This window comes from Micromys minutus, assembly GCF_963924665.1.
Source record: "Micromys minutus genome assembly, chromosome: 13".
Taxonomy (NCBI): Eukaryota; Metazoa; Chordata; class Mammalia; order Rodentia; family Muridae; genus Micromys; species Micromys minutus.
This window is the reverse complement of record NC_137982.1, coordinates 36356578-36376637: the sequence shown is the minus strand read 5'-3', so window position 1 is coordinate 36376637 and position 20060 is coordinate 36356578. Positions and strand designations below refer to the sequence as shown.

The following is a 20060-nucleotide window of genomic DNA, read 5'->3' as shown; positions in this document are numbered from 1 at the left end:
GCTGAGGTTTGTGTATACTTTAAAGAAAGCAATGGAGTTCACAGTCCTTCTGTTTCCTGTTAAAGTAATTTCTTCACAGAGTTGCTGCAACTGAGTTTGTGCTTTGAAGACAGAAGCATCTCTTTGTGATATGTGTGCGAATGTGAGCAAGGAGGAAAAAGTGGAAAGTCGAGGTCCATCCACACGTCAGAATGAATTAGCAAAGTGCAAACATCTCTCTGACTTGCTTCTTGGAAAGATAGGATGGTTTGGTTTTTATGGAAAATTTTGTCATTACAATGAAATTGATTTCTTAAAGCGAGCTTCATTTCCTTTAGCACCAAGGATGCAGAAGTATCGGGAGCCTCTGTACACAGATGATGAGCAGTACTCGCTGTGAGAAGCACTGAGATGCTGGCTGGCACAAATGAACCCTTTAACCTCTCTGAATGTTGCTTTCTCACCTGTAAAGTTGAGTTGTTAATGGGGGTACCTACTGCAGAAGATACTATCATAATTTGCATTATATCTGTGAAAGCTCTGAGCCCAGCGTTTTGACACCGTGCAAGATTTGATGGTGAAATCTGCATAACCAAGTAATGAACTTAATCCACCACACGCTGTATTTAGTAGCAAATACTAATTAATATCATCAATCACTAATTAAGAGTTATCAATAAATTATCTGTGCACTCTGTATAAAGCCTCCACTGCAAATTTAAATGTGCTAGAAGGAAGCTGGGAGGAATCTTGACTTCACATATGCCAAGAATGAGTTTAAAGATTATAATTTAATTGCTAATGATTGGGAAATATAGAAAAAGGTCAAACTGGATTTCCCTACCAATTACACTCACTGGGAAAATTTATCAGGAACAATATAATTTTTAGATTGTATTTATTTCAATTTTCCTGCCATTTTAATATACTCTACCTCTCAATTCCTTGTTTAAAATAACAAATGGAAAATATGTTGAAAATTACTTTTTTGCCACAGAAATCTTGGCCTGTATGTCTAGACGTGGAATTATCTTTGCAATGACATTTTCCCATCTCATTTTACACCTTGCCTTTCCCTTACAAATCATAGACTCTTTTCATCAGTACATCTGCCCAAAATGCTCTTCGACTTGACAGTTCTATCCCACACTCGCCTCTGAGCTTCTAACAAGACATACCTCTGGGAATTGCAAAGTGCCATATTTAAAACTCTCTCTGTGAGATATACAGGTTTTCCTGTGTAATCATGAGGGATTCCTCAAATCTGAGTTCTGGAGCTAATCTATGACAACTGATAAATACAGTATTTTCACATTAGTGTATTTGTGTTGTGCTAATATACTTAAACAGTATGTGTGTCCATTGAGAGTCTTTGCACAACGTCCTTCTCAGCTTCTAATTTTTGACGATGATGTCTCACGTTTCTGAGTAGCATGGGCTGAAATGCCATGGTATCTTTCCACCTAAATGGACTAAATCAAATTGGAGGGAGAAGCCTAATATGCCAAGAACATACTCCACAGGGACAAAGGTACACTACAAAAGGCAAGGAATTCCTAATAGACACAGAGCATGAATGACGCTCAAATATTGTATTCTAAGTTAAAAGAAGGTTGTATGCTGCATGACTCCACATACATGACATTCTGGAATCTGTGGAGCCAGAAACCAGACCAGTGATAGGCAAAGGACAGCAGGAAAGGATCAAGCGCAAAGCTCGAGGGGACTTGTAGGATGATAGAAATATCTTCAATGCGGAGCAAGAAAATATTTGGCAAAGCTCATTAAGGCTACACTCTAAACGAGTGGCCTTCATAAGGAAGCTATCTTAATCTGACTCAGAATGACGTAACTACGTAAAATAAAGAACATGCTGGTAACTTTGAACTCTGCACCTTCCCCCTCTCAAAGTGTGACGACAATATGCAGGATTTGTTCTCATCTGTTTCTGTTTCAGTGCTAAGAAATGTGGCACGGATAGGTTTTGGCCTATCTGTCTAGAAGGGGGATTGTAAGGTTAGTAATTTTAAATAACTAACAGGTATCCCGATGTAGCTCACTAGTGTTTGGAGATGACATGGCAATTGCCTAACAAGTTATAAATATAAACATTACAAGGGAAAATTAAGTACAAGAACATTATGAGATGGGATATGACATCCTTTTTATAGGATTAAATATACCTAGGATGTATAGGTAGGATGTATAGGTGGGATGCATAGGTAGGATAATAACATTTGATTTTCAGTTCATTCAGCTCCTCTGCCTGCAGGATAGATGCCGAGCCTATCACAGCACGGCAGTTATCAGTTTTAAAAAGGTAACTGATACCCCACCCGTCTTACATAAGAGAAGCCTGGGATCACAGCAACCGGAACAGCAAGTTTCCCAAGTCTGTCTGATTCCAAGTCCGCTTCAAGAACTCCTGTGCCCCGAGCTGTTTCAGTTGAATGTCAGGTTTGATCCTTGACAATGGGACAACATTCATTTTTGGAGATTAGCTAGAGAAGAAAGAAGGGTATCAGAAAGGAATGACCCTACCTGGGGAAGCAGCAATGGGATTCAGGGAAGGGCATACACTGCCATTCATATTTTTGGTTGATGGCAGCTTCCTATAATTATAGTAAAGAGAAACATTTCCAGACTCACAGACTGTAGCAAATGTAATGCCAAACGTCAGTCATATTCTCTTAGAGAAGATCCCTTCTGAGCTTTTAAAATTCATGTTTATTTGTCTCTGAAATGATAATCCCATAACTGGTCAGCAGGTCTGGATACTCTATTACATTTTACGCCTTCATCATTCCACCATCGTTTTCCGTGAAACAACCCAACGGCTTTTATACTAATTTTTGTTTAAAAGTTTCTTTTGAGCTTAGGCATTTTTTTTCAAAAGGCAGAATTTATGTGTACAGGTAAGATCCGTAATTCAAATCACACATGTGCAGGAATTCACATTTACTTTGCTGGTGGGTGTTAAGGACTGTGGGTAGGTAACGTGGATTTGAGTCATTCTGGGCAGCTGCTCATCCGTAGTGGAATGTTTACAGGGGAGCCTGTGAGACACACTTTACCTTTAATCCAGGCTTGCTTGGGTGCGCCTTCCCCACTTACACTGAACTGTCTGTACTGTGTGCTGTAGAGGTGTGCAGCTAAAATACGTTTATTCTCAGAAATATTTTTTAAATATTTTAAAATGTTTTCCTTTGCAGAATCAGACACAAGTTTGGCAGAAGGAAGTGTCAGCTGCTTCGATGAAAGTCTTGGACATAACAGCAACATGGGCAGGAATTCAGGCACCATGGGAAGTGATTCAGGTACTGCCTGACTGTTGTGTAAACCTGGGAAGAAGTGTGAAATAAGACACCATAGAGTGGAATGCACGGGGGCTGTGCGTAGCCTCCCTAATGGATTTATGCAATTAAAGCAATTTTTTTTCACCCAACAGCAAGTCATTTTGGAACTTTGCCACTTACTTTCTTTAACAGTGTAACTTGCTCAAGTCTTATAAGAAAACTATAATCTTGATGTAGTGTGTATCTTTTTGGTCAGGCACAAGCCACATCGCATAGCCTTATGTCTCCTGTTCTATTTGTGAGATCTGCTCGAGTTAACCTAACTGCGCTTAAATTCTTTGGGCCGTTGGGCATTTTTATCTTCTACAGGATTATTTTCATTGTCAAATGCACTAAGACAGAAAATTAATACTGCCGATCAGATCAGCGTGACTACAGACAATATATAGGGCCCCTCTTAAGATGAGAGTCTACCTAGAAATTACACATAAAGCTAAGTGACATCCCATTTGGATGCAAGGTCAGTAAATGAAAAACCCAAGTAGGTGTCTCCCGGCCTGCTCTCAATATTGGCGGTCTCTCACACCTGAAGGAAGTGAGAGCCCCTTCTTCCAGTCTCCTCCGCTTTTATCAATACTCCCTCTTATTAGACTTCATTGCTGGTCAGGTTGATCGATGCGAATTATCTCATTCTGTCTTTTGAGTGTGTGGTTCCTGAGAGCTGGAAGGATAGCATCCTTTCACTGTGGATGATGGGCTATTGATGTCCTGCTGTTCACCTTTCCATCCTGGCCTAAAGGACTGAAGAAAATGCTCTGCAAGGAATTAACAAACGGAACGAGTTGGCAGGGAGCCAGCTAGGGGCCAGAGGGAAACTGACAAATTAAGAAACAAGTTACCTTATTCTTCTTTGTGATTGGGTTGCTGCTACTTAGAAAGTGCCGCATGGCTCATTACGTTCTGCCTTGTCAGAATTACAGAACTATATATCAATAACAGGGGGGAACGATTTTGCATAGACATGGTCATTTGCCTATATGTGTGTGTGTGTGTGTGTGTGTGTGTGTGTGTGCATGTGTGTGTGCATGCACATGCACATGTGTGTATATATATATATATATATATATATATATATGTATATATATATATATATATATATATATATATATATATATATATATATATATATATTTCCCTCTGAGCTGCACTTCAGCATCCTTTACAAGTTAGTGTGAGTAAAGCCAGTTCACCAAATGTTTGCCATGACTTTGTCATTAAAAAAAAAAAATGAGGTGGGGCAGAAATTAGCTTATTTTCTGTTCAGTATGGTCAGGGTTAAGTTCTCCACAGGGATTGAATTTGATATTCTGTCTTTGTTTTGAAATAGTTAAATTTAATACCACTTCAGCTGTATGCCACTGAAGCTAAAACTCTAAATTTACTCCAGCTGATAGTTACAATCCATATGGGTTGTTTTGAGCTGCTTTGCCTCATCCTAATTTGTATTTGTCTAAGTGAGGGCTTTTCAACAATATTCATTCACTCAATAAATATCTAAAACACATCCTCTGTTTGCAGGGCATTTTGCCTACTTAGAGCTGTTAGCAAATGTATTTGCTGATTTCTAGTCTTCACTGTGGCATGAAAGACGTGATAAATCTGAACGCAACCTACTTTTGAAAAGCAAATACATTTTCAAAGGCAAATAACATTTTAAAAAGCAAATGTGTTTTCCAAGGGCGCCCTTCGAGATTTAGATGGATCAGTGCTTGGGAGCAAATAATGACTTTGCATAGTGGGCAGTAAGATTGGGAGGTGATGACATTTGTGAAATATTTGACCCTTACGTGCATACTGAATCCATGGAGAAGTCATTTAAGAAGAGCTTTTGGTAAGTTGCCCAAAGGTTAAATGTGCATTGGCTCACTGAATAAAGCTGAAGAGCTGAAATGGTTTTTTACTTTTTAGGCTGATGTCACAAGGGACCTTCATCTCCATATCAATAATCCCCTTCAAAGGTGACATAGCAGTCACATTATGATCTTTGTAGGCACATCAACTACAGCAGAATGTGATTGCTCGCACTTTCCGAGCTTCACTAGTCTAATTAGGTCACAGGATTTCTCCTTCCCCTAGTTTCAGAAAGATACATTGCTTCTCAAAGCAGTGACACTTTTTGTCAATCCATATTGACCTGATATAGAGAATGTGCCTCCTGCTATTTTGAGAAGATGTCTATTAATATGTGTCCAATAGGAATGTTTTCCCCTGTGGTTACACACTATAGGTAAAAGAATGCTTTGTCGATTTCAAACACATGCAGTGGCAGACCTTTCCTCTCCAAGAATAACTCAGCTGTCAAAAATCCATGTGAGAATGAAATTTGCCACATGGTGTAATTCCAATAGAATATTATTATTTAAACTCTATTTCATTCCATTTTTTGACCATTTACATGTTGTAATATAATTTAAAGATCTTCAACTGACTTTCATTTTAAAGGGAATGTGCAATGTGTTTCAGAGCCTGTCGCTATTTTAAATACTATTTTCATTATTGGTTTTAATTGAATATAATCTGGGTTATATTGGTGATATAGTTGGGTCATGTTGATTCCATGATTGGGTTATATTGATTATGTCAGAGCGAGGAAAGAGTAAATAAATACACCAAAATGAAACATTTAGGTTTTGCTTGATACTGGCTCATGGTTCATTGATTCCAGCCCAGTTCTCTCCTTCTGGTGATAGAGAAAATGAAAGTCTTTTTTTTTTTCATTGCTTATATGGATGATTTTTCCCCCATCTTTGTGTCAAAAGATGTGATAAGGCAAGAATCGGGCAGAATATTTAGCACTAACCCAGCATTTTTCTTTGGATGCTTTTCTCACATTGAATCCAACTTTATATTTCTTTTCCAAATCCACTCTAATTTTCTGTTTTAAATCTCTTGACTGTCCACTGGACCTCCTAGTCTTGATTCAGAAAAATATAGGATCATTTACTTACTTAGACTGATATATCAGGTAAATCACATATTACCTCAGTTCCGTATACTGAGGTCCTTTGGAAAACAAATTCACAAGCTGGACAAATGGTTCAGCTGTTAGAGGCCAGACTCCCAACCAAAAATATAAGAGAAGCAAATTTACTTTGGCAGGATAGCCTATAATAGACGGTGTTGGAATGAATTATTGGTACATACATGACCAGTAGCAGTGAACCTCAGAACTTTCGTTCTGGGGTCAAATCTTAAAAGCAATAGACATTTGACTCTTCTGATCTTTTTTTAGATCTAATAATATAATAAGAACCCACTATATTTTATTTGTCTTTTTTTTTTCCTCACCACTTAGCCACATACTTGACAAGAAGCAACTAAGGGGAAAAAAGAATTACTCTGTCCTGTGGTTTAGCAGGTAACAATCCACTGTGGTAGAGCCAGCGTGGGGGAGGGGGTGGGCTGTCACTCCTGGCTGTGGGAGCTGGAAGAGTGAATCCTCTAGCTTATTTCTCTGGCAGCCCAAGAGGAAGCACATTGTTCCGGTTGGAACGTTCAAAGAGTCCCCTCAGGTCAGCCCAGTCACCCAGTCCCTTCAGGGTGTCTTCCCAGAGCAGAGTTGTCTGGAACGACACAGGGACTGTGGTCACTTCACTTTCAGACTCTGACATGTGCACTGAGAGCTCATTCATTTTACTTGGGTTCTGGGTTTCTGGGAAAGAGTCATAGGAAATCCTTTTGCTACCAAATGCTGTAAAAGAAAACAATGGTCCAAGTGGGGAAATTATTACCAAGAAGTATATGCAATTACTATGAGGAATACAACATTTTATTGTTTTTAAATCTATACCAAAATTTTGATAGAAGTGAAATTAATGAAGAATTTATTGAAATGAACTTCCATGTCTGGATTTAGATGTTGCTTAAGATATATCTCTCATTATAAGCTTGTTGTCTGGAAAAAGCTGGGAAATTCATACTTTTAGCAGAGAAGAAATATTAAAAATGTGATTACCTACAAAAGCCACTTGGTGGGAATGAAATGTTATCATTAAGTAAACCTGAACCTTACGGAAACATAATGGGAAGTGAACCTAAAATGCTGATGATCTGTGTGATTTTTTTCTCATTAAAAAAAAAAAAAACCAAACAAACATGAAATGACTCGGGAGACGAACCAACCATAGCTTAAACAGATTGCATCTGTCCGTCTCCATGCGTAAAAGGCAGATGTCCTATGTACCCTGGTGATGGTTCTCATTAAGTGGTATTTGGTGTGAATTTTCCTACCTGTTCAGATAGTTCCATCTCAGCAAGTTAAAACCCACTTAAACAGAGGCAGCGGTGCAGGGAAATGGAGCTGTCAGCAAGTTTTTTAAAAAGGTAATGGGCTGGTGTTGGTTTAGTCTTATTGTGACCGTTGATAAGAGGACGAGCGCTCGCTTCCTGCGTGCTGACGAACTGATAAGCTCTGTGATTTCATCTGCTCCGAGGCTGGAAAGCACAGGTGGACATGTAAGTTCAGATAACACTTGTTTTCCTACATTCCATGTTGTGAGCCGAGCATTTTAGAGTCTTTCCTCTTGGCTAAGACGATTGGAAAACATGGTCCCTTCTGAACAAATTGTACCTTCACCAAGACACACCGCAATAAAATTATTCTAGCATTTATAAAATCACCATGTTAGCATTTACTTTGTCAGCCTTTTCTATTTAAAAAAAAAGTGTGTGTTATGGAAATACTTGTAATATATTTTGCTTTTGTTATCGGGAGAACACATGCATGAAGACTTGCGTATTAGGAAATAATAAAAGAAACTAAAACTACGTGGCAAAATTGATGACAGCTTAGCTTAAAACTATGCAACTATGTTTTATCATTTGATAGAAACATTACTAATTAAAGAAAGTGCTTTCCTACTGTTCTCTAAATGTGCATCATAGCCTAGTAGTCTCAAATGCAAATGAACTTTCCACTCTGTCTTTTTAATCCTCTGATTCTGTGTCTCTGTTCTCTCCTCCCCCCCAGAGCACGCCCCCTGCACCCACGCACGCACGATCGCTCGCACGCACGCACACTTGCACGCACAGAGGCAGCTCTTCATGGTCACAAGTGCCACGTGCACAGATTCTGTCAACCCTGTATCCCAACTGTATTTTAAAATTTATACTGAGCACACAAATATTTTGTCATGACTCCTTAAACAATAAAAACATCTCTTTTTATAAAGCATTTACACTGTATCAGATTTATAAGTAGAAAAAATTTGTATTAAGATATACATGCGCTCGGCTTGCAACTGATGTTCCAGTTTACATGCAGCCCCCGAGCTCCTCAAGCCCCACAGAAGAAGAAGAAACCGGATGTGATAGCAATGAGGACTAACCAGTCTTCCTTTCCTGCCGGCCTTGCTTTAACGGGAGGAGGGCTAAGAGAAACCCAGACAAGAGACTAAGCTAAGACCTGAGAAACTCTGCGTTAGCAATAGGAACCTACAAGCCACATAACATCCTTTCTGCTCTCTCTTTGAGAACTCCTCCCCATGTAGTTTCCTCCCAAGGACTCTGTACTGTTAATTCACCCCATCATAGGGAACCTGGATCAGTCCGGAAAGACAGAAAGACAGAGCTGGCAGTCCCTGGTACAACAAACAGAAAGGGAGGTGATTTGGAACACATAGGATAGGACCTTAAACCGCCAAACCCTGTTTGCAGTTTCAAGGGCTTCCAAGCCTTCCTGTCTTCGTTGTTCTTTCCCTTATGACACTTTTCCGTTTTTGCTTCCCGCAGATGAAAGTATCGTCGGGACAAAAAGAGCATCCCCGGAGCGAGAATTGCAGCTCAGGCCTTACCAAAGGGAAGTGGCCCAGCCAGCCCTGGACGGGAAAAATATTATCATCTGTCTCCCCACGGGGAGTGGGAAAACCAGAGTGGCTGTTTACATCACCAAAGATCACTTAGACAAGAAGAAGCAGGCATCTGAATCAGGGAAGGTTATCGTCCTTGTCAATAAGGTATATGCTCCTGGGCTCCCCTATGTGTCAACATGCTTCTGTGTCATTATTCTGAGGCTTTTAGATGATAACATCGGTAGCAACAAGTCACACACAGATTCATTTAATTAGGTGTAATGTCAGTAAAAAAATATTTCCACTTTTATCTTAAAGTTATATATTTAAAACATAAGAGATTAACTTTAAAATTGATTTTTTTCATGAAACTAAAGGATTAAGCCAGATATTTCTAACTTACATATAAAAATTAAATTAGCCAACACACACACACTTAAATCCAATGGATTTGAGCATGTGTGACCTGAAAATGAAAATTAGCTACCTTCTTTTAAAGTGTCTTTAGCTACTAATCCTTAATGAAACATACTATATACTCTTTATCCAGAACATACAGAGAAAAGTGTGACTGAAAGAAGAAAAATTAAGTGAATATTTTTACCCAATTGTACATAAATATGTACAATTAAATGATATTGAACTTTTCTTGGAAAATTTATATCCTGTCAAGGTCTGCCAAATCATCTTCATATTAACATTGTAATTAAAATTCATTTATTTCAATTTTATTTAGATGGATGAGACTTTATATACTGATAGACTGGGAAAATAAGTTTAAATTATATTTCTGACTTCCTATTAGTACTTTGACCACAGACAAATAGGAAAATTTTCTAACATTTTAGTTGTCTAATCTCTCTCTCTCTCTCTCTCTCTCTCTCTCTCTCTCTCTCTCTCTCTCTCTCTGTGTGTGTGTGTGTGTGTGTGAGCATGTATGTGTATGCTCAAAAAATTTAAAGTTTAATAATGGCTCATTACATTTTCATTTCTTCTTTTAACACTTGCAATTAAATGAAATCAAATATTCTACATATAGGACTGGATTGGATCCTTAATCCATAGGGAATAAATAATGTTATTAATGAATCCAAAGGCACTTAAACTGATGCCGTTGTTCCCCTAGGACAGTTCTGCCATTTTCTGAATCTTGTCCTCACCATCTTTCCTCTCAAAGATTCCCTTCCCTATTTATCTGTGTCTGCCATGTTTACTACCTCATCCAAACTACATAGCTTCAAAGCAAAATAATTATCTTTCATTAATTTCTTTCTCTATGTCCCCGATCTGGTCAGAAGACCATAGAACTTAAGAGCTGAGAAGACCTTTGTGATGTAGCTCTCTTCCTTTGCAGAAAGACATATCACCTCCATTGACTAATGCTTGCTACCAAGGATATCTCTCATCTTTCAAAACAACCACAGCCATTCTTTCCACATTTGCCACTCAAAGAAATCTATGCATGTGTTCACTCAAACTCGCCTGTTCCATGAATGAAACCCACAGTCATTCTTTCCTTTGTCATCCTGGAGCACAAACATAAGTCACTGCTCTGCAACAGCCCTTTACAAAGAAAGGGCAACGTCCCATGGATACTGAGTGACCCCGTGGTTTCTTTCCTTATGATTCCCAGGCCGCACAGGATCTGACATCCTCATAGTCTCCTAGACAGCTGCTGAGCGTTGGACAGAATGCTGTAGATGGTCTTAGGAATGTGGAGTGGAAGAGAGATGAAGTCTAGCTCAGTCCAGGACTGCGTACATTTGTACATCAGAATCTATACGGAGCTAACACCTTCTTAGTTTACTTTTGTACAACCAATTTTCAGTGTATGCACTCAATATTTTAATTATTTATGCTTCTGATCGTTTTAGACCTATTTTTATTATTTTATGTGTATGAGTGTTTTGCCTACATGTGTGTGTGTGCACCACATGTGTGACTGATGCCCATGGAAGCCATCAGAGAGTGTTGGATCTTCTGAAACGGGATTTACAGATAGTTGTGAGTTACCACGTGGTTGCTGCGAATTGAATCTGGGTCCTCTGCAAAAATAGCAAATATTCTGAACTACTCACTGGGCAACCTTTGCTGCCCTAGATCTAATTTTGTAATGGCTTACTGTACCTTTCTTTATATGAAGATTTTTTTTTTGGCTTGGTGACTTATTCTAATTAGAAATCTTTCAACCCATAGTGGTTCTTATTCATGCACATTTTTGGGCACATGAATGTTTATAATGTTTATAATGTTTATAATTTTCATTATCTGTATCTACCGTGTTGTATTCTTTTAATAATCAAAGCAGAATTTATTGGTTCTATGTGGCCTGTGGGGTACTGTACCCAATTTAGCATAGTCTGTGAGCTAGGTACTTTGAAATCCAAGTACTTATTGGCTGTTTTTAAAACCCAGGAGGCGAAACAAAGATATTCCAGTGTCTGTGGCTATGTGTGAATATTTAGTAGAGTAATAGAAAATTTCCCATTAGCTATCAAAGCTTTTGAGTTCCAAACATAAAATCTGAATTTTCAAATGGCATTTTTCCACTGAACAAGCCCTGAAAGCATCACTCAGTCCTTTTCCCCTTCCTGTTTTCTTTTATATTAGAAGAAAGACTTTCCACTAGCTCTCCATTTACATCATAACTGTTTACAGCATTTCCTTAAATACATTTAAAGAACATCTAGTTTTAATTATTGACATTTTTTTTTGTTAGGAATTCTCTGATTTAGGAGTGCAGCATATTCGTGTCTAGCCCACTTGCAATGTATTTTAGCTTTCAGTCTAGAATACAGAAATCTTGGTCTCTAATACCACTTACTTTCGTCTCCATCCTTTCCAAAGTTATAGCCTTCAAGTGCAGAGAGAAATGCAAACACCACCTGTGCTCCCAGACTTTCCATTTCCTATCTAGGGCTTCAACATCACGAGAAAGAAGTCCCAGGTTCCTTCAGATGCTGTAATGCAGCCCCATATGATTCAGCAGAAGTGGGGAGCAGTTGGGCTTGATTAGTCTTGGCAAGCACTCTGTCACATCTCAGGAAAAGGCTCCAAGAGGACCACACACCTCCCAATTAGCCATGTCAGAATTGCATCTGGCTTTCTCTGTGTCCTTCATTGGGAAGTCAGTGCCACCCAGAGTGAGTTTCAAGACTGTCCAACAGTGACCGAGTTATCAGTAATCACATTATGCAGGAAAGAGTCTGCATGTGCGGAAACTTGGCGTTCACGTTCTTCTTGTTAACTTTCTATTGATATACTACATGCTCTTGGAATTCCATTTTTACATCCTCCTAGAATGAAATTCTCAGGGTAGCTTGACTCAGGTGTTATAGTAATTTCAGGCTGGCAATATAGGCCAAGTGTTAGAACAATTGCTTAGCATACATGAAGCCAGGAGTTCTATCCTCAGCACTACAACCAAATCTTGCTTCGTGGAGCATGCTTGTAATTCCAGCACTAAAAGGTAGAGACAAACGGATCAGGAGTTCAAGAACATCCAAAGATACATAGGAAGTTCAAGGCCAGCCTGGACTAAGGGATAACACCCTTTCTCAAGCAAAACAAAATTTAGGAATAAGATAAGCCTACCCTGTCTCCTCAATCCAGGAGGTATTCTGGGTGACTAGCAATTATAGGTGTCACTAAGGTGTCAGCAGCTACTTTCAACAGATAGTGAGTTCGACACACAAAGTTGGTTAGAAAGGAAGTGAATTTCCACCTCTCCTACCCTTGCTTGCCATTTTGCTTTAACTCAAACACCAACGCCATTGTAGTTCATTCTCTCCTACCCCATACATTCTCATAATAAATGTGGTGGTGCTACTGTCCGGGTTCTCTGCTCTTTCCAGTTTCATAATCAGACAGCCTCTAGCAGGATCCCAGGCACTAAGAATAAAGTATCTTTAAATTCAACTCAGGAGTATCCTGAGAACTGTTATATAAAATTTAATATCCTATTTGATGTTCACAGCTGGCTCTACAAATTAAGAATCAACTTAGTATCAATCACACGTTCAGCTTAACTGTTGACTGACCCACAGCTTACCGGAGTCCCTCCGAGCCTTCCTTTGGGATGTTGGGTCTTCCTCTGTGCTGCCTCTCTCTGGGACAGTAGTCACATTGTATGTGATGGGTGGTTCTCTCAGTCATAGAATATGTAGTCGGCAATACTGAGTTACTCTTAAGTAAGCAGCCCTATCTTAAATTCCTTTATGTTCTAGATAAAATGTCTACATCTATACAAATACCATGGAAATTTACTGTCAGATGAGTAGAAGGAACAATAAATAGATGGTGATACCAAATTAACTGATCGAATGTAAACATTTCTCTTAATAGTGCGCATGCAGTCTTTTGACTGATACTCCTCTGTGCTTTTTGCTTTCCTTCTCTGTTTTTAGGAAGTTTTATAAATTCTGTATGTTCTCATTTTTTAAGGTAATGTTAGCAGAACAACTTTTCCGCAAAGAGTTCAACCCATTTTTGAAGAAATGGTATCGCATTATTGGATTAAGCGGTGATACCCAGCTGAAAATATCCTTTCCAGAAGTTGTCAAATCTTACGATGTTATTATCAGCACAGCTCAAATTCTTGAAAACTCCCTCCTAAATCTGGAGAGTGGAGAAGATGATGGTGTGCAGCTGTCAGGTTGGTTGGAGGAATTATTTTAGGAAAAGAAAAAGACTGAGAGAAATATTAAAGATAGTAACAGAGGATGCTTGTTAAATCATTTCTTTATGATGAAAAGTGACTTTAGTCTAAGTTACTTCTTACTTCACAAGGCTTTACTCTAGTACTCAGAGATATGGTTAACGTGATGGCTTTTGCAAAGGTATATCATTCCTAAATCAAGTACTGTGTTCTTCCATTACTTCTGATACACACACACACACACACACACACACACACACACACACACACACAAATGCACACATGCATGCACCCCCACACACACACTTTCAATTTATCTCTTGACTGACCCATACCTTATCAAAGTTCCTATAAGCTCTTCCTTTGAGAGGCCAATTTTTCTTCCATTGTGCAGTTACTCTGTGTATTTCTGGGACAATTACATTGTATAGTATACACACACATACACATATACATACATGTACATACATACACACACTCACATACAAATCTGATGGCAGGTTCTGTTAGAACTACTGTTTTTAACTATAGAGTAAAACTACAGTCCTGCCTACATTATTTGGAATGATTAAACACTTGGGAGAAAAACAGAGAAAAGTAAAAATAATCACAAGAATTAAATGCAAAGTTTAAAAAGCACAAAGTTATAACTCTCTAGACAATAGTTTTTTTTTCTAGGTGCTACAAAAAGAGACTTTATCAACCTAAAATTAAAAGTTTATTATAGAACCAAAGTGGGGCCTTGGGAAGATTTGGTGGTGGTGGTGGTGGTGGTGGTGGTGGTAATGATGATGGTGGTGATGGTGGTGGTGTTGGTGGTGGTGGTGGTGATGGTGGTGGTGTTGGTGGTGGTGGTGATGATGGTGGTGGAGGTGGTGGTGGTGGTGGTGGTAGTGAAGGTGGTGGTGGTAGTGGTGAAGGTGGTGGTGGTGGTGGTGGTGGTGGTGGTGGTGGTGCCTGTGGGTTTGCTTGGAAGAACGATGTGAATTTCACTAACACTTTCTGCATCCCATCTTGAGACAGGGAAAATAGCAGGGGCAGAGCCATAGTAAACACACATGAACTGTGTAGTCCTAAATTTGCTACTAGCCATGGTTAAAAATCACACCTACAGATTGACATAGGGCTGTGTCAATCTTCTGCCCAAGGAAAGCGACTTGGTGGCAGCTCATTCCTTTAGCTTCAAAGTTCCTGTGCTACTGTAACAGGCCAGTCTGGGTAAGCAGGCCTTCCATCTTTCTGTTTAGACTTTTCCCTCATTATCATTGATGAATGCCATCACACCAACAAGGAGGCGGTCTATAACAACATCATGAGACGATATTTGAGGCAGAAGCTGAAAAACAATGAACTCAAGAAACAAAACAAACCAACAATTCACCTGCCGCAGATACTAGGACTGACAGCTTCACCTGGTGTCGGAGCAGCCAAAAAGCAATCCGAGGCTGAAAAGCATATTTTAAATGTAAGTTGCTGAGATTATGTATAACCAAAAAAGATACTATGTCAAATGTAGAATGCCTATGGTTCATGGGATTTTAAATAGTATTGAGCTATTTGCTTTGCCTTTAGAGAATAACCCCAGTCTTCTACACCAAGGTGAGGATGATAGTTTTCATTCCCAATGTCGTCTTACTCCATGACTCTCAAAGGGGCATGCTTTCTGTGTCTCTTCCCATTATGTGCCAGTCTAGAACACAGGCTATTCAAGTTAAAATAGAAAAGAGGCAAATGCCATGGCTTCAGCCTTTAATCCTGGCACCAAGGAAGCAGAGCTAAGCAGATTACTATGAGTTTATGAGTTTACATAGTATGTTCTAGACCAACTAGTGGCTCAGCGGGAGATCATTTCAAAATAAGGGGTTGGGGGAGTGGAAATAGAGATGGGGGGAATCTTTGTAATAAAGGCATACTCACCAGCTTCCCCAGATGAGGTGCCATTTAAAGCCCTGCTTTGATCTCAAGTAGTAAGTAGGTCAGAGTAATTAAGCCTCTCACTGTAGGTTGAGTTCAATAGAAATTATTACGAGAAACAAGAGTCTGAAAAGGATTATCTCCAAGGTTCAACTCATCACTGGGATAAAGGCCTAACTTCTGCCTGTGATCTAGGCACAAAGACTAAGGCAGCCCATCCCTTTGTGCTGTCTTCTTTGTATATAGACAGTAATAGGGATATGGTCCATGAGCATTAACATGATCATGAAGATGGCTGCCTGATATAATCACACAGTAGTTACTCCATAATTAATTCCTGTTAATTTGCACAGTTTTTCCAGTTTTCTGTGTTTTATATTACAGCTACAAAATGCATATCAAAGGACTTTTTTTTAAGAGTTAAACTTCAGATATACCTTTGGAAGACATCAGAACAAATACTAGTTAATTGCATCCGTAGTAAGCAATGGTAAAATACTGCATTTAAATAAATGATACCACACATTACCTGAGTGAAATGCCACGGTACTTGTTCCTGCTAAAATGTGTATTATAATTTTCTTACACAAAAGTATGCATTCGGCTTTAAGAAAGAAATACTCAAAGCATGTCCTTTCCAGATATGTGCCAATCTCGACGCCTTCACCATTAAAACAGTGACAGAGAATCTTGCTCAACTCAAACAACAAATAAAGGAGCCATGTAAGAAGTTTGTGATTGCCGATGACACCAGAGAGGTAGGAAAAGCTTCTTCTATGTCTCTGTCTGACAACACCGTACTCAATGGCATATTGTACCTTCGCCATCTGAATATTTCCATCAGACATCAAACAAACCATGATTTTATACCTTTCAAATTTGATAGGAGGCAGCAAAGACTGCTGCTAATTGTTACCTCCATCCTCTTCCTTCTGGCTTATATGAGACACAGCTCTGTGTGTGCCGACTTCTGAACCTTGGAGGAGTGGAAGTGGTCCAGCGAGTCTTGGACAGGGAAACTAGAGGATTGGGGAGTTGGTACCCTTGTATGCGTCTCGGCATTTACAGGATTGGCTTTTCACCATTCGGGGGAACCATTTTGTTGCAGTTGGCAGTGACAATAGAAATCCTCATTCTCATTTTGCTTTTGGAACACGGACTATAAAAATTGAAGAATTAAACGTACTGGTGCTTTTCTTGTGAACGTTTCCACTGATTTTAAAAATAATCAACGTACAGTCAGTTTGGATGTTATGTTTAGTAGACTTCTGTAGAATTGAAAAAACTTGATAGGTTTTAGAAATATAAAATAAGTTTAATTCCACTGAAAATCTGCCATCTGCCTCATAAGGCTACAGGATTAATTGTTAAGAAACGTGTAGAGTAGGTAATACTCAGAATGCTGTGGGCACTGTACCAGTGCCAGTGGACAACCTTCACAATGCCCCCATCTTCATTCTAAAATTGAGTGGTCGACTCACTTTTACAATTTTCTCACTTGGATATACCTGAGGAGCTCAAAATTGTGCTTCTATTCTTGATAATCCAAAAAACAAACAAACCCAAAACAAACAAAAATTTCTCCTGATATGCCTTTGAAAATAATTTGCCGTTCTTTTTTGTCTAAACTTTTACAATTACTCTTCATTAAAGTATGATGCAGGAGAAAAGCACAAAATATACTTGTGGATTTTCATAAGATGACCAAACTTATGCAAAAAAAAAAAAATTAAATAAAGAGTCAGCATATTGCAAGACCTTCCGTCCTCTGTCAGTACCCACGCCACGGGAAACTTAGTTTTGACTCATTTTGAACTTCATCCAAGTTCAGTCACATACATTCTTTCATATCTGGATTTTTTTCCAAAGTACACCAATTGCATTTTATTTTGGAGGTCATAGTAGCGAAGCCTGTTTTGAGTAGTTTTGACTAAGCGCTTCATGCTCCCGGCAGGCTGCAGGGTAAACACATGCCCAGGAGCTATCTAGAATCTGCAGATTAAAGACACGTACAGCAGCTCATTTTTAAACTGCTTTATTGGCTCTGTGGTCGGTTCTTCTAGACCTTCTGTGACTAGCGTGCCCTTACCTTTACTCCTCAATCAACATCTCTAAATCTGCCCTCATTTTAGTTGCCTGGTTACCTAATGTGGAGCCTGTTGGTCTTGCTGCCCAAGACGCTTTTGGTCTGCCCTTCCGTGGGCCTCTTTCCATTTCTGCCTACATTTTGGAAGGTCTCCCCTGCAACTCTCTGTTCTGTGTCTCTCTCTTCCAAGTCTCTAGATTCTTCTTCCTGCCCTCTCCTCTAGCCTCCGGGAACCCGGAAGTCCCGCCTCTTTCATTGCATGCAGCCATTGGCCAGTGGCATCTTCATTGGCCAATGGCCCAATTGGGGGTAAGGACCTTCAGCGGCAGTAAACATAGATTATAACAACTCATTTACATAGGAATGCTACCTAAGTAAAATTAAAAACTTCCTAAATAATTGTGACGTTAACTCAGTGAGTAATTTTAATTCCCTTTAACTTTCAAGCTTTGTAACACTCAGTGATTTAAGTTTTGGTAGCAGTTTAGAGTCAAGTATGTCCTGAAGTAAAGGTAAAACTATAAAAACCACATGCAGTGAACCAGGAAGTGATCAGAGATTAATCTGTTTCATTGTCTAGTTAATGATTCTGAACCAATCACACTATATTATGCAAATAATTTTAACAAAGATAGCGAATGCCATTTTAATCAACGTTAATAATATTTATGTCATTGTTTTTAGAATCCATTTAAAGAGAAACTTCTAGAAATTATGGCAAGCATTCAAACTTACTGCCAAAAGAGCCCACTGTCAGATTTCGGAACCCAGCATTACGAGCAGTGGGCCATTCAAATGGAAAAAAAAGGTAATTTGGGTTTTTGACATAACAGCTTTTCCTTGTTTACATCAAAATTTTAGACAATCCTCTCAGACTCGGGAGCAGCCTGAGAGAAAATGGAACATGAAGCAGAATTTCTGTTTTGGGTACAGGGCAAGCTCACACATGTTCTAACCCCTCATCTAAGGAAAGAGGCGTCAATTCATACAGTTTTCACTTTGGTTTATTATATATAAAGCATTAATGCAGCTATCAACAGCTCTGTCTTCAAAGGCCATTTTACTGAGATGTTTCCGCTAAGGTCCACGTCCCTGTTCACACTGAAAGCCGCCCTCTTTATAACTCAGGGCACATACCCTGCTCATCCCAGCACCACCGTGAACTTAGTTCTGAGCCACAACCTCTTTAGGCTCACAATACAGTTGCAGGATAGTTTTTCTGCCCTTGGCCTCACTCACAGAGTTTATTCTTCCAAAGCTGCTAAAGACGGAAATCGCAAAGATCGTGTCTGCGCAGAACATTTGAGGAAGTACAACGAAGCCCTGCAAATCAACGACACAATCCGCATGATTGACGCCTACAGCCACCTGGAAACGTTCTACACTGATGAGAAAGAAAAGAAGTTCGCAGCCCTCAATGACAGCGATGACAGTGACGACGAGGCCAGCAGTCACGATGACCGACTTAAGGCCAGTGTAAAAAGACCTTTGAAACTGGATGAAACGGATGAATTTCTCATGAATTTGTTCTTTGGTAAGATTCAATATAGCACAAACCATGTGTTCCTGCACCGTCCTCTCAGACAGGAACTCACGGCTTTCTTTCAGTTTTCCAGAAGGCTCTCAAAATTCATCTTGAAAGAAAAAAATCCCATGAAGACTGGTTTATAATTTGATATGACAGGTTAACTTTTAGCTGCGTGACTGTAATTAGTTCTTTGATCACCCAGTTTTACTGCCAAGAATATTGCAATTAATTAATTAAATAGTCTAAGCACTAAATATATTACAATATTACCTGAGTCATGTCTTAGTGTATCATGTGAAATTTGTCAGTGTAATTTTTTTAATTTACTGATGCAAACTAATTTTATTTTTAATGTTTTTAAGTTACGTGTTTTTCTTTAATAAATCGACAGAAATTTGGTCTGTGTACAGCACATGACAAGGTGGCTGAGTGTGTTTAGCAGGGTAGCTAAACCAAGCTAATAACGTGAATAATTATTTTTAAAGATAACAAGAAAATGTTGAAAAAACTAGCCGAAAACCCAAAATACGAGAATGAGAAACTCGTTAAATTAAGAAACACGATCCTGGAACAATTCACAAGGTCTGAGGAGTCCTCCCGAGGAATTATTTTCACAAAGACGCGGCAAAGCACCTACGCACTTTCCCAGTGGATTATGGAAAATGAAAAGTTTGCGGAGGTTGGAGTCAAAGCCCATCACCTGATTGGAGCGGGACACAGCAGTGAAGTCAAGCCCATGACTCAGGTGCAG

At 39.2% G+C, this 20060-nt stretch overlaps 1 protein-coding gene across 1 annotated transcript in view; it reads left to right on the top strand.

Annotated features, from left to right (window-relative positions):
• Positions 1-20060, top strand: part of IFIH1 (interferon induced with helicase C domain 1) — a gene marked incomplete at its 5' end in the record, with an annotated part of 45207 nt that overhangs the window by 18032 nt on the left and 7115 nt on the right. The window contains 8 exons of the mRNA XM_080927931.1: positions 3192-3296; positions 9066-9289; positions 13568-13778; positions 15029-15246; positions 16337-16453; positions 18466-18589; positions 19040-19315; positions 19795-20054. Coding sequence (XP_080784057.1) covers positions 3192-3296; positions 9066-9289; positions 13568-13778; positions 15029-15246; positions 16337-16453; positions 18466-18589; positions 19040-19315; positions 19795-20054 — 1535 coding nt within the window. The remainder of the gene's footprint in view (positions 1-3191; positions 3297-9065; positions 9290-13567; positions 13779-15028; positions 15247-16336; positions 16454-18465; positions 18590-19039; positions 19316-19794; positions 20055-20060) is intronic.